This window comes from Rattus norvegicus, chromosome 1, assembly GCF_036323735.1.
Source record: "Rattus norvegicus strain BN/NHsdMcwi chromosome 1, GRCr8, whole genome shotgun sequence".
Classification (NCBI taxonomy): Eukaryota; Metazoa; Chordata; class Mammalia; order Rodentia; family Muridae; genus Rattus; species Rattus norvegicus.
In genome coordinates, this window is record NC_086019.1 from 105,873,188 (window position 1) to 105,885,533 (window position 12,346).

Consider the following 12,346-nt stretch of genomic DNA (forward strand, 5'->3'; position numbering starts at 1 on the left):
TCTTCCCTCACCCAATACCTGATCATGTTCCCCTCTTCCCCTCTCTGTCCCCTTTCCCGCTCAGGTCCTTCCTTCTCCCTCCTGTGATTACTTTCTTCTCCCTCTCAAGTGGGATTGAGGTGACCTTACTTGGGCCCTTGGCTTGTTAACCTTTTTGAGTTCTGTGGACTGTTTTCTGGGTATTCAGTACTGTTTGTTTTTGATTTTTGATTTTTGATTTTTTATTTTTTGGCTAATATCCACTTATTAGTGATTAAGACACACCATGCATGTCCTTTTAGGTCTGAGTTATCTAACTCAGGATGATATTTTCTAGTTCCATCCATTTGCCTGCAAAACTCAGGATGTCCTCCTTTTTAATAGCTGAGTAGTATTCCACTGTGTAAATGAACCACATTTTCTGTATTCATTCTTCTGTTGTGGGACATCTGGGTTGTTTCCAGCTTCTGGCTCTCACAAACATAGTGGAGCATACACCCCTATGGCACGGTGGGGCATCTTTTGGGTCCGAGTGGTATAACTGGGTCTTCAGGTAGATCTATTTCCAATTTTCCGAGGAACCTCCAGACTGTTTTCTAGAGTGGTTGTAGCAGGTTGCACTCCCACCAGTGTTCCTCTTTCTCCACATCCTCACCAACATGTGCTGTCACCCGAGTTTTTGATCTTAGCCATTCTGACTGGTGTGAGGTGGAATCTCAGGGTCATTTTGATTTGTATTTCCCTTGTTACCAATGACTTCAAACATTTATTTAAGTGCTTCTCAGTCATTCAAGATTCCTCTATTGTAAATTCTCTGTTTAGTTTTATACCCTATTTTTTGATTGGGTTGTTTGGGAGGGGGTTTGGTGGTTAGCTTCTTGAGTTCTTTATATATTTTGGATATTAGCCCACTATCAGATGTGGAGTCAGTGAAGATTTTTTTCCCAATCTGTAGGATGCCAATTTGTCCTATTGACTATGACCTTTGCCTTACAGAAGCTTTCCAGTTTCATGAGGTCCCATTTATCAATTCTTACCAATATTCCTCAAACTATTCCATAAAATAGAAACAGAAGGAACACTACCTAATTCATTCTATGAAGACACACTTACTCTGATACCTAAACCAAGGACACAACAGAGAGAGAGAGAGAGAGAGAGAGAGAGAGAGAACTTCAGACTAATTTTGCTTATGAACATCGATGCAAAAATACTCAATAAAATTCTTACAAACTGAATCCAAAAACACATCAAAATGATCATCCATCATGATCAAGTAGGCTTCATCCCAGGGATGCAAGGTTGGTTCAATATATGAAAATCCATTAATGTAATCCACTATATAAACAAACTAAAAGAAAAAATCCTCCAGTTTTTGACAAAGTACAACACCTCTTCGTGTTAAAAGTACTGGAGAGATCAGGAATTCAAGGCCCATATCTAAACATAATAAAAGTAATTTACTGCAAACCAAAAGCCAATATCAAATTAAATGAAGCAATCCCACTAAAATCAGGGACAAGACAAGGATGTTCACTCTCTCTGTATCTATTCAATATAATACTCGAAGTGCTAGCCAGAGCAACAAGACAACAAAAAGAGATCAAGGGGATACAAATTGGCAAAGAACAATTAAAGATTTCACTATTTGCAGATGGTATGATAGTCTACATAAGTGACACTAAATATTCTACCAGAGAACTTCTACAGCTGATCAACAGGTTCAGCAAAGTGGCTGGATATAGAATTAACTCAAGTAAATCAGCACCCTTCCTTTATACAAAGGATAAACAGGCTGAGAAAGAAATTAGGAAAACAACAGCTTTCGCAATAGCCACAAATATTATACAATATATTGGGGTAACTCTAATCAAACAAGTGAAAGGTCTATATAACAATAACTTCAAGACTCTCAAGAAGGAAATCAAAGAAGATCTCAGAAAATGGAGAGGTCTCCCATGTTCATGATTGGCAGAATTAAATAGTTAACATAGCCATCTTGCCAATAGAAATCTGCAGATTTAATGTAATCCCCATCAAAATCCCAACACAATTCTTCAAAGACATGGAAAGAGAAATTCTCAAATTCATCTGGAAAAGCAAAAAACCAAGAATAGCAAGATAATTTTTAACAATAAAAGAACGGCTGGGGAATCACCATCCCTGACCTCAAGCTACACTACAGAGCAATAGTGATAAAAACTGCATGGTATCGGTACAGAGATAGACAGGTTGAACAATGGAATAAATCCAAGACCCAGAAATAAAACCACACACTTACACACACTTGATCTTTGACAAAGAAGCCAAAAATACACAGTGGGAAAGAGAACGCATCCTCAATAATGGTGCTGGTCTAACTGGCTGTCTACATGTAGAAAAACGAAAACAGACCCATATTTGTCACCTTGCACAAAGCTCAAGTCCAAGTGGATCAATGACCTCAACATAAAACCAGATATACTGAATCTAATGGAAGAGGAAGTGGGAAAGAGCCTTGAACTCATTGGTATGGGGGGGGGATTTCCTAATCAGAACTCCAATGGCTCATGCTCTAAGATCAAGAATTGATAAATGAGACCTCATGAAAAACCGTTCCTGTTTTTTAAGGGAAAAAAAAGATTTCTGATGGGGAATGGTGGCTGTGCACACCTTTAATCGCAGCATTCAGGTTGCAGAGGCAGGTGGATCTCTGTGAATTCAAGCCAACCTGGTCTACAGAGCAAGTTCTAGGACAGCCAGGGCTACACAGAGAAACCCTGTCTCAAAACCCTGTCTTACGCTCATGTGCTGTCTTTACTTTCTAATACTGGCGAGAACCTCCTGCCTAGGGAATAGTGCCACCCACAATGGGCAAGTCTTCCTATCTCAATTAACAACCAAGATAATGCCCCACAGACAAGCTCATAGGCAATCCCATCTACTCAATTCCTTAATTGAGACTTTCTTTCCAGGTAATTTCAGGTTGAGGCAAGTTGACATTTAAAACCAAAGGGAACACCTTGCATCTTAAAAACAAAACAAAACAAAACAAAACAAAAATAAAAGACCCAACACAATGGATGTGGCTTTCATGTGGAAAGTCATTTACATTTAATATATACAACTAGGAGAGTTTAGGGGTGATGATACTCCTGTGAGCCCTTTACCACCAAGGCCATGGATGTAGACTTCATCTTGTCCGGAGTCCCATCTCGGTGGGGTCTGGTGGTAAAGGACTGTAGTTCCAGATACTTACGGGACTGAGGTAGCAGTATTCAAGTCCTACGTGAGCTAGAGAGAGTTCAAGGCCAACCTAGGCAACTTAGTAAGGTCCTGCCTCAAAGTAAAAAGTACACACACCTCCTGGTGTGTGTCTACAGACCTAGAGCCTAGAAGGTGGAAGGATTAGAAGCTCACGGTCTGTCCTTCGATAGGCAGCAAGTTCAAGGCCAGCTCAAAGCAAAACTAAAGTGAAAGGGGTCTGAGTGTGGCTCAGCTGAGTGTGGGAGTGAGATCTCAAGGGCCAGGCCTGGCTTCCCATTGCACCCCTGGTGCCCCTCTGTCACCTGGTGTTCCTTCTTGCTTTCCTGCCAGTCTGGGCCTCTGGTGATATCCTGGATCTTCCCTATGTCTTTACTCCTCTGGGTGACTACATCCGTCCAGGGCTTTATGCCGCTCCTACCCCAAGTACTCCAGAATGCTCCCCTCTAGCCTCCTGCAGTCCTCTCCATCCGCAGTAGCTACATACAGGGTGCCTCAAATTTCAGAAATCCCGAAGGGACTGTCCTTACCCCCTTCATATCCACATCCCAATAGCCTCACTCCCAACCTCCATTAATAGGCAAGACACTCATGTCCCAAACCCTACGGAGTAAAATCCTCTTTCCACTCAGGAGCCACAGGACCAATCCTATTCAAACACAAACCATTCTCCCTTAGCCTGTCCACACCTCCCCCACTTACCCCCACCCACCCCTTGCTCTCTCTCCACTCTGCATTTCCTCCCAGGGTCCTGCCTGCTATTCTGAAGCACTGCAGGCAGATGCTTGTCTCTGCACCTGCCATCGCCCCCTCTTCCTCATCCACCACATGGCACCCCCCTCTTTTTCTAGGTTCAAATGTCACCTCTTTAGAGAGGTCTTCCTGGCTACCTAACATAACACCTGTTGGTCTCTATCCCCCGCCCCCCCCCCACTCCGGGTACTTTTCTCCCAGCATTCAGCACAGTACTCCATTATAAGATACTGTTAGTTTCCTTGGTAACTGTCTTCCCCACCAGGGTATGGTCCTGATGATCGGCAAGGCTTTGGTCTGCTCCTCGGTGCCAAAGCTGTGCCTGACATAGATTAGGAAGCCGGAGAGTGTTTATTACACACATGCATTAGTGAATGAATGAATGAATGAATGAATGAATGAATGGATAGCAAATCCTAGAAGGGAGGGGCTCTTCTGCTCTCCTTCGCCCCACCCCTCCCTGCTTGACTGGCCTGGGGCAGGGTACACCAGAGCTGCTCATAAATGTGTGATTGCTGCAGAGACAATAAATGGTTTCTGAGCAAATGAATAACCAGGTTTCTGCTGGGAGCAAAGAGGGTGCTTTGAAAGGCTGATGCTCCACTCAGCGCCAGGGAGAGCTCAGCGCCAGCGCCTTAGTCCCTGATCATCCTGGCCTGGTCCTTTCCAACTCAAGGCTGTTCCCTCCAACTGAAGAGGGAAGTTTGTGCTGGAAGTGCCACTGACTGCTTTTGGACCAGAACCTACCAAGAACTGGAGCGCACCTTTACAGTAACACACGCAGACTTGGGCTGGGCATCGGAGCACCCCCACACTTGAATTCCTACCTAATCCTGTCTCACACAGGCACCGCACAGCCCCCTCACAAGGAAGGAAACAAAAGCTCAGAGATCCGGTGGCCTGCTCAAGGTCAGTGAGTGGCAAGGGTGAGAACTGACCCTCAGTGTGGGGATTCTCCAAGAGCACAATTTACATAAGACACACACACACATGCACACACGCACACATGCGCACACGAACACACAAACCTTATTAAAATGTTATTAGTTAAACGGTATGCCCAATTCACAAATTTGAGACCTGAGTCACAGACAGGTCACCCAGTATCAGCCATGACAACACATTACCTTAAACACTACCTCTAACAACTCAAGATTCAGATTGTGAACTTCCGCTTAGGAGTGAATTTCCCCCGAAACACTCAGGAAGGGGTCTTTAGAACAAGCAATAAGGTTGTAAATTTTACTCAGCCTGCCTGCCTCTCACCCTCATCTTTCCTCTCAGCTCCTTCGTGATCCCCCGCATGAGAGAGGAAGGCTGTTGCCATGTCTGAGACTGCAGGGCACAAAGTCCAGCCCAGGCCTTGCTTACTAGGATGCCTGCCCTGCCTGTGACACGGGAACATTAATAGGTAATGACTCTGAGGAGGAGCCCGCCTGAACACGGAAATGCAGAGGCCCTGAGGTCCTCTGGAACTGGGAGAGGAAGAATTGGGGTGAATGTAGAGTCAAGTCAGACATCAGGGAGCCTGGGGGTGATTCTCTCCCAAGAGGTAAAGTGTAGATAACTCCACTGCAAGAAATTGAAAGAGGAACCGACTTTACATGACTCCCAGCCCAAGGCCAGGAAAGAGAAATTTAAGCTCCAACAGGAGACAGGAGCCTTTAAAGTGGGTTGGCTGAAATTGACACTCAGCGAATGTTAACTGCAGCTGAGCTGTCCCCCCTCACACTGCCCTGGGCCCACAAATGATCCCCTTGACATTCAGCAGCTGCCCGTTCCTGCTGGACTTTCTGCCACTTCTCAATGCTGGGAGTGGGAACAGGAACATCCTGGCCTTGTGTTTAGGAAGCTTCCACCCCTGCGGCCCCTACTAAGCCCTGATCCCTGTGCTCTGAGCCCAAGGCCTGTCTCCTGTGCACACGGGTAGATTATGTGAGGGTACAGATTGGGTCTGACACAAAGTAGGTAAGCACTCAGAATATGATTTAAGGGAATGACGGGCTGATCCCTCGTGTTGGGTGGAAGTTCTTGGCCTGTAACCTCTGTGCCTCCACAGTGACTGACTTCTGTGTATCTCTGAGGCTCTATGTGGAAGGGAGGAGAGGGGACAGCTAGACTGTGTTTTAGGCACTCTGTCCCCTCAGACTGGGAAGGGGTTCTGCTTGGTCTCTAGTGTCAGGGTGTACATACAGCTCTCTTCCTTGGGCAGGGCCTGTGAGGAACTGTTGACACTGGCTTTACCCCTGGAGGCCACCACTGGGTCCCTTGTCCTTCAGTGGCCTTCTGTGGCCTCCACAGACCCTGTAATCTGGAAAAAGCATTAGGAAATTTCTGATGCCAGTCAAGATTTTAGAGGACTTTGAAGATCCAATGTGATCCCTCACTGGGACACAAGGAAGTAAGATTCTACCTGAGTGGTCTGTCAGACCAAAGCCAGGCGTTTCACATCCTGGCCCTTCCTTGGTCCTTCCACATGAAGATAATCTGTACTGGTTCAAAACTGCCCCTCAGCACTGTTGGGCTTTCCGTCCAGTTCCCAGCCCCTGAAGGGCCAAGGAGAAATGGCATTTTCTGGAGAGGGTCAGTTCAGTAAACCTTAGACCTGGACTTTCTAGTGTTCCCGTCTCGTTTTGCAGGGACACTTTCAGAAGTCTCAGTCTGACCAAGACCTTCAGACAAGGGAGAGGGCTCTTGTCCATCTCCCACCCACCCGGACCAAGGACTCCACAGTTCTCATAGCGCGGGGTACCTCTCAGCTCTGACCTTGTGTCGGAATTCTCGGGCCACCTTCCGGTCCATGACTGAGCCTGATCCAGTTGCTTTGCAGCTCGGTCTGCTTCTTAGGGTGCCTGGCTGCGGTGCTCAGGCGGCGGCAGGTCAGCCACCAAGACAGGACTTGCCTCCTTCAGAGTTAGAGGTGGGGCCTGGGCGGAGCAGAGGCGGGGCTGGGAGGAGAAAAGACAGCCTGGAGGCGGGGTCACCTGTCCTGAAGTTCCCCAGGATGAAAAGAAGCTTGTTGTGTGGCAATGGTGCCTTAGTTAGGCTGGCAGCTTTTTCCAGCGTGGTCCCCCTACACACTAAGGCAAAAGATCGAGGAGACGCAGGGCAGCAGGGGTGAGGGGTAGTTTGCGACTCCTCTTCCTTTCTGGAAGAGCATCTCATGTGGCCCAGGCAGGACTTGAAGTGAATATTTCACAGAGGAGGATGGCTCTGAACTCCTGATTCTACACCTCTACCTCCCAAGTGTTGGGATTACATACCTGGCCCACCGAGGTTTGGAACTTTTTGCTGTGGCACTGGGGTAGGGGGTCAGAGATTCTTGATGTAGATGGACTGTCATGCAGAAACCATCCCCCTTTTTGGACCCACCCCTCCATCACACCCCTCCATCATCACACTCCCACCCCAGCCCCCACCTCCACCCGTCTCGACTTCTCCCAGGTTTCATCCAGGCTTCTCCCACTTGCCTTCTCAGTGCAAAAACTCCTGAGGGTAAGGGGGCTGGGTCCTACTGTGTCCTGTGGGGGCTTGCCAGTTGGGGAATGCCCCCATCCACTGACTCACGTTCCTTCTCAACAGAAATTAATCCAGCACGCACATTCTCAGAGGTGCGGTGGGGGCCGTGGACCTGGTGCCTGAATTTAACCCAATAGGTGCTTGGCGTGTTATTACCACCTCACGGGATGGGCAAGGAGATCAACAGTGGTCCCAATCAGGTAGGCACAGTGGTAACTTCAGGGACACGAGAAGTGTCTCTTTTCTAGATCCCTCTGCCATTTGCCAGCAAGCAGCCAATTTTCACAGTTGGCTGGATTATGGCCCAGATGAAGACTAGGATATATGCCTGGGGGAATAACTTGAAAGCATGATCTAGATTCTCACCTTCTGATCTGGCTTCACTCTGGTGCTGTGGATAATGCTGTGCTCGAAAGCGACTTGGGGAAGACAGCTTTACCCCATCTCATGCTTCCGGTCCCACTCCACTGCTGACAGAAGCAAAGGCAGGAAGGGGAAGCAGAGACTATAGCAGAATGCTTCTTGCTGGCTCAGTCTCTGGCTCTCTTGCTCCCAGACTCAAGCTTGGCTAGCTCGGTTGTGAAGCTGGGGCCACCTGTCGAGGGATGGTGCGTCTGCCATGGGCTTTCCATAAGTTGGGAGCCGGCTATAGCCCAGCCTCTGTCCTTCACTGCCTTCTGAATAAATTAGTACTCGAGATAATCCCCACAGGCCTAGGTTTCCTCTCAGCCGACTCCAGGTCGTGTCAAGTCGACAGTTAATGGTAACTAGGATTCTTTATTATTAACTGAGTAAGTCAGAAACCAGACAGAAAGGTGTATGGGGCATTTAGTGGTCCAGAAAAGACCTCATGAGATACGGTTCTCTTTCCATTTACATCTTTGATTCTCTCTTTCCTTCCCTTTTGAAGTTTGTTTTCATTTTTATTTTTGTGTGTGAACTTTGGCTCGCATATATTCGTGTACAGTGTCTGTGTGCCTGTTGCCTGTGAAGGCTGAAGAGAGTTCCTGGGATTGGCTATAAACAACTGTATGGAATATGGATTCTGGGAGTGGAACCCCAGTCCTCTGCAAGAGCAGCAAGTCCTCTTAACTACTGAGCCAGTTCTGAATTCCCTAAGCATGTCACGTGGCTGCTGGTCTCATATTTAGAACCCAGAGCAAAAAAATGTCCTTACCCAAGAGAACGAAGACCATAGCCCCTCAACCCTTCTTTCTTGGGACCGTAGACATCCTTTAAAAACTACTGCCCATTTGATGTTTGGTGTGGCACTGCGTCCAGGTTCCTTTTCCTGTCTCTGCTCTGAGACCACCTTGCGTTCCAAAGGACGTTCTCCTTGACTCTCAGCCAGTGTCTTCAAGAGGCCAGCTTGCCCACCATATGTTTAGAGCAGTAAGTGGCACAAAACAGACTCCCAACAAATCTGCTAAATGAATGTGTCCGTCCCAAATTCTAGCCCTACCCCGGGGTTTGTGAGGAGCCAATTCTTCCTGGACACAATGAAGTACGTCTTGTTCATAAAACCAAAGTTGTCATCACTCCGGCCTGGATGGGGACAGCCAAGCACCTTGGTCATCCACACATTATTTCCTGAGTTGGCACTGGCATTCTGAGGACTAAGGCATGGTCTTTCCCATTCCAGCTCTTACTGAACAGAGGATGAAGCCAGGGTGAGGGAGCTATGGAAGCACAGGCTAGCTCTCTGCAGCTTGAGCCCAGTCTCTGACTCTGCTGAGGCCTCAGGGTGACCCTCTGTAAAAGGAGAGAGACAAGTACCAGAATATCTGCTCTCTAGTGGATGGGGCTTCTAGGACCCAGGTGAAGGAATTGGAGTCTGCCCAGCTTGTTTCATTGCTCCCCATGAGGCCTTTCCGGGGGACAGGTAGTTACAATGGCATTGAAGGACAAAGACTGGGCTGTAGCCTAGCTCCCAACTTATGGTAATGAGCTGGGAAGTCCAGTCACTCAAGCCTGGGGAGGAGTCAAGAGCCTGAGAGGAGGGCCCAAGGGAGAGGGTAAGAGAGCCGAGGGAGTGCGTTTCGAGTGGAGGTGTGACCCACCGAGGAGCTGAGCCCTGCGCCTGACTCTCGGATCGCCTGGCACCCTGATGGGAGCCCGAGCGCCCAGACTCTGCTTGCTTCTCTCTTGCTTTTGTCTACTTAGGGTTGAGCCTGCTGCGGAGTTGGAGTTCAAGCGCACGGTGCAGCACCAGGGTGAGAAGGGTTGTGAGCTGGAGGGGTCTGGGGCTCGGGGAGCGTTTGGGGGAACAGGTCTGGACCGGGTTGTAGAAAAGAGAAAGATGGTGTGCGAGAGGGGAGGAAGACATCTAGACAGCCAGGCCTGGGACCAGATGCTTTTAAGGTAGTTGAGAAGAGCCGGGCGATGGGGAACTAGAGAGAACTGAGGCCCAGGGAGTGGAGGGAAAGAGGGAGACCTTCTCTGGAAGGATCCTGGGAGCTGGAGAAAGGGCTTGAGGAAGTGTGCTTGGGGATGGGGTGGGGCGCAGGCAGTGCTGGGTTATGGAGTTCAGGCTTCCTTGCCAGTGGGAGAACACAGTGGTGGAGGCCCCAGCAGAGGTGGCCTTATGCGGAGTGGAGAACATGGTCCCTCCCCAGCCTCAGCACTTACATGGAAAGCCGGTGAGGAGCTGCAACAGGAGCCTGCTCCTGAGCCCAGGTAAGTCACTGCCTCTCCCACCGGTGGTCCCACGCGGCCCCATCGTATTCTTGGCACACGGGACCAAGACTTGAGTGGAAGCAAGGCTGCTCCTATCTCCTCACATATGCCATTTCTCATTAGCCACAGCTACCAGATGCCCTTTGCAGTAGAAGATGTCACTACAGCTATGGAAGGCCAGGTAAGAGATGCCTGGGGGAGGGGCTTTTTCTGGGCCTGAAATAACAGAAGATTTTCTTGGGGGTTATGTGGAGGAGAGGAAATACTCTGGTGCGTGTCTGAGTGTGTAAATTCATGAAATCTATCTGTTCTCATTTTTCTAGTCTATTGGGTCCCTAGTATTTCTTTTTAGGAGAGGCAGGCACAGTTCCTTTTGGGAGACAGCTGAGTCCCCCTCCGCCCCAGAGGAGAGCAGGCAGGTGAGGGTTTAAGAGAGTGGCGTTCTCTTCTCATCTTACCTGTGGAAGCTGGAAATCCTGAGGCCCCTCTTTCCATACCCTGTGCAGAGCCACAGCAAGGCAACTCTGAGAGGCAAGGCGAAAACTGGGCCACCTGCTGGGGGCTGCAAGGAAAGACTGGTTAAAGAATGGTGGGTAGAGCGTGAGGAGGAGCTCTTGAGATTGTCCTCTGACCTGCACACTCTCACATGTATACACAGACACAGTCACACACACACATACATACATGCTCAGATACACAGACATACATGCTCAGACACATACATACATACACATACATATGTACTCACACATGCACATTCAGACATACATATACATGCTTAGACACATACACGCTCATACATACACACTGACACACACATACACACAAACATACTCACACATACACATGTTCAACACATGCACATACACACACACATGCTCACACATACACATACATGCTCACGCACATACACACATGCATACATGCTCATGCATACATACACACACATTCACACACACATACACATGCTCACACATACACACATATATACTCATACATACACATGTTCAACACACACACATACACACACATACATGCTCACACATACACACATACACACTCACACACATTCACACACACATAGGCTCAGACACACACATATACCTGCTCACACACTCACACACACACATGCTCACACACACATATGCTCAGACACACACACACACTCACATACATACATGCTCACACACACACATACACACACACACACACACTCAGTGACTCCTGACCTTACCCCCAGGGCCCACTGACTCCTGACTCCAGACCATCCTGTGGGGTCTTCCCGTCTGGGCTCTTCCGATTTTGTGAAAGAGGTTTTTTCCATTGGCCAAACTTTGTTGTTGATCTCCGGATTGGATAACTCAGATTCACTGTCTTATCCTGTCTTCCATTTGTCTTCTGTCTTTTACAACCACAGACATGTTACACACCAGCCAATGTTCTCTCAGGAAGCTTGACCCTCATGTCCAGCCTGATAATCAGCTCAGGGGAGCCCTTGTGTCAGGGAGCTAGGGGTGATAATTGATACTGTAAAAAAGTGTCCCTGCTATCTGCCCTTCAAAGCTGGATGCAGAAGCCCAGATGAATAGAAGCGGGCAGGCCTTCTCCAAGGCCTGTCTTTCATCTCATTGTCCTGCTTTTCAGGTTTCAGGATCAGAGTCCTACTCAGTTTGAGTTGAAAGGTGGAAGTTGAAAGGGCGTCCTCTTCATAGACAGGGTAGCTGACTTTCTGGAACCTATAATGCGCAGATACACCAACATGCTTGTGGAGCCAGACTTGCCCCTCTGCCCACATGACTAGAAATTCATACATTTTCATGGAGATAAAGGTCCTTACACCCAAATGCCTCATTCCCAGTGGGCAGAGTGACCCTTGGTGGTTTCCTGGTTAGGCAGCCTTGCCCTTTGCCACTGAGAAGTGTCCTGTGTTCCTTAGGGTTTTTATTGCTGAGATAAGAGAGTGTGACCAAAAGCAACTTGTGGAAGAAAGGGCCTATTTAATATACAATTCTCAGATCACAGCCCAGCACCGAGGAAAGTCAAGGCAGGAACTCCGAAGACAGGAACTTTTAGACAGGAACTCGTACAGAGGCCACAGAGGAGTGTTGCTCCCCATGGCTTTCTCAGTCTGCTTTTATATGGAATCCAAGACCACTTGCCCAGGGGTGGCACTGCC

The 12,346-nt window shown here is 48.3% G+C and overlaps 2 protein-coding genes across 3 annotated transcripts in view; one reads left to right on the forward strand and one right to left on the reverse strand.

The window, feature by feature from the left end:
• The window catches only part of Ush1c (USH1 protein network component harmonin), a 48,364-nt gene extending 41,469 nt beyond the window's left edge, over positions 1-6,895 (reverse strand). Inside the window, exon 1 of one of the 2 annotated variants that reach the window (XM_006229222.5) lies at positions 6,742-6,885. In XM_006229222.5, coding sequence (XP_006229284.1) covers positions 6,742-6,777 — 36 coding nt within the window. In that variant the 5' untranslated portion in view covers positions 6,778-6,885. Of the gene's footprint in view, positions 1-6,741 lie in introns of both variants that reach the window. The other variant, NM_212521.2, reaches the window with a different exon arrangement.
• Positions 6,896-9,559: 2,664 nt separating this feature from the next.
• Positions 9,560-12,346, forward strand: part of Otog (otogelin) — a 69,079-nt gene continuing 66,292 nt past the window's right edge. The window contains exons 1-3 of the mRNA NM_001106262.1: positions 9,560-9,707; positions 10,110-10,170; positions 10,294-10,351. Coding sequence (NP_001099732.1) covers positions 9,602-9,707; positions 10,110-10,170; positions 10,294-10,351 — 225 coding nt within the window. The 5' untranslated portion in view covers positions 9,560-9,601. The remainder of the gene's footprint in view (positions 9,708-10,109; positions 10,171-10,293; positions 10,352-12,346) is intronic.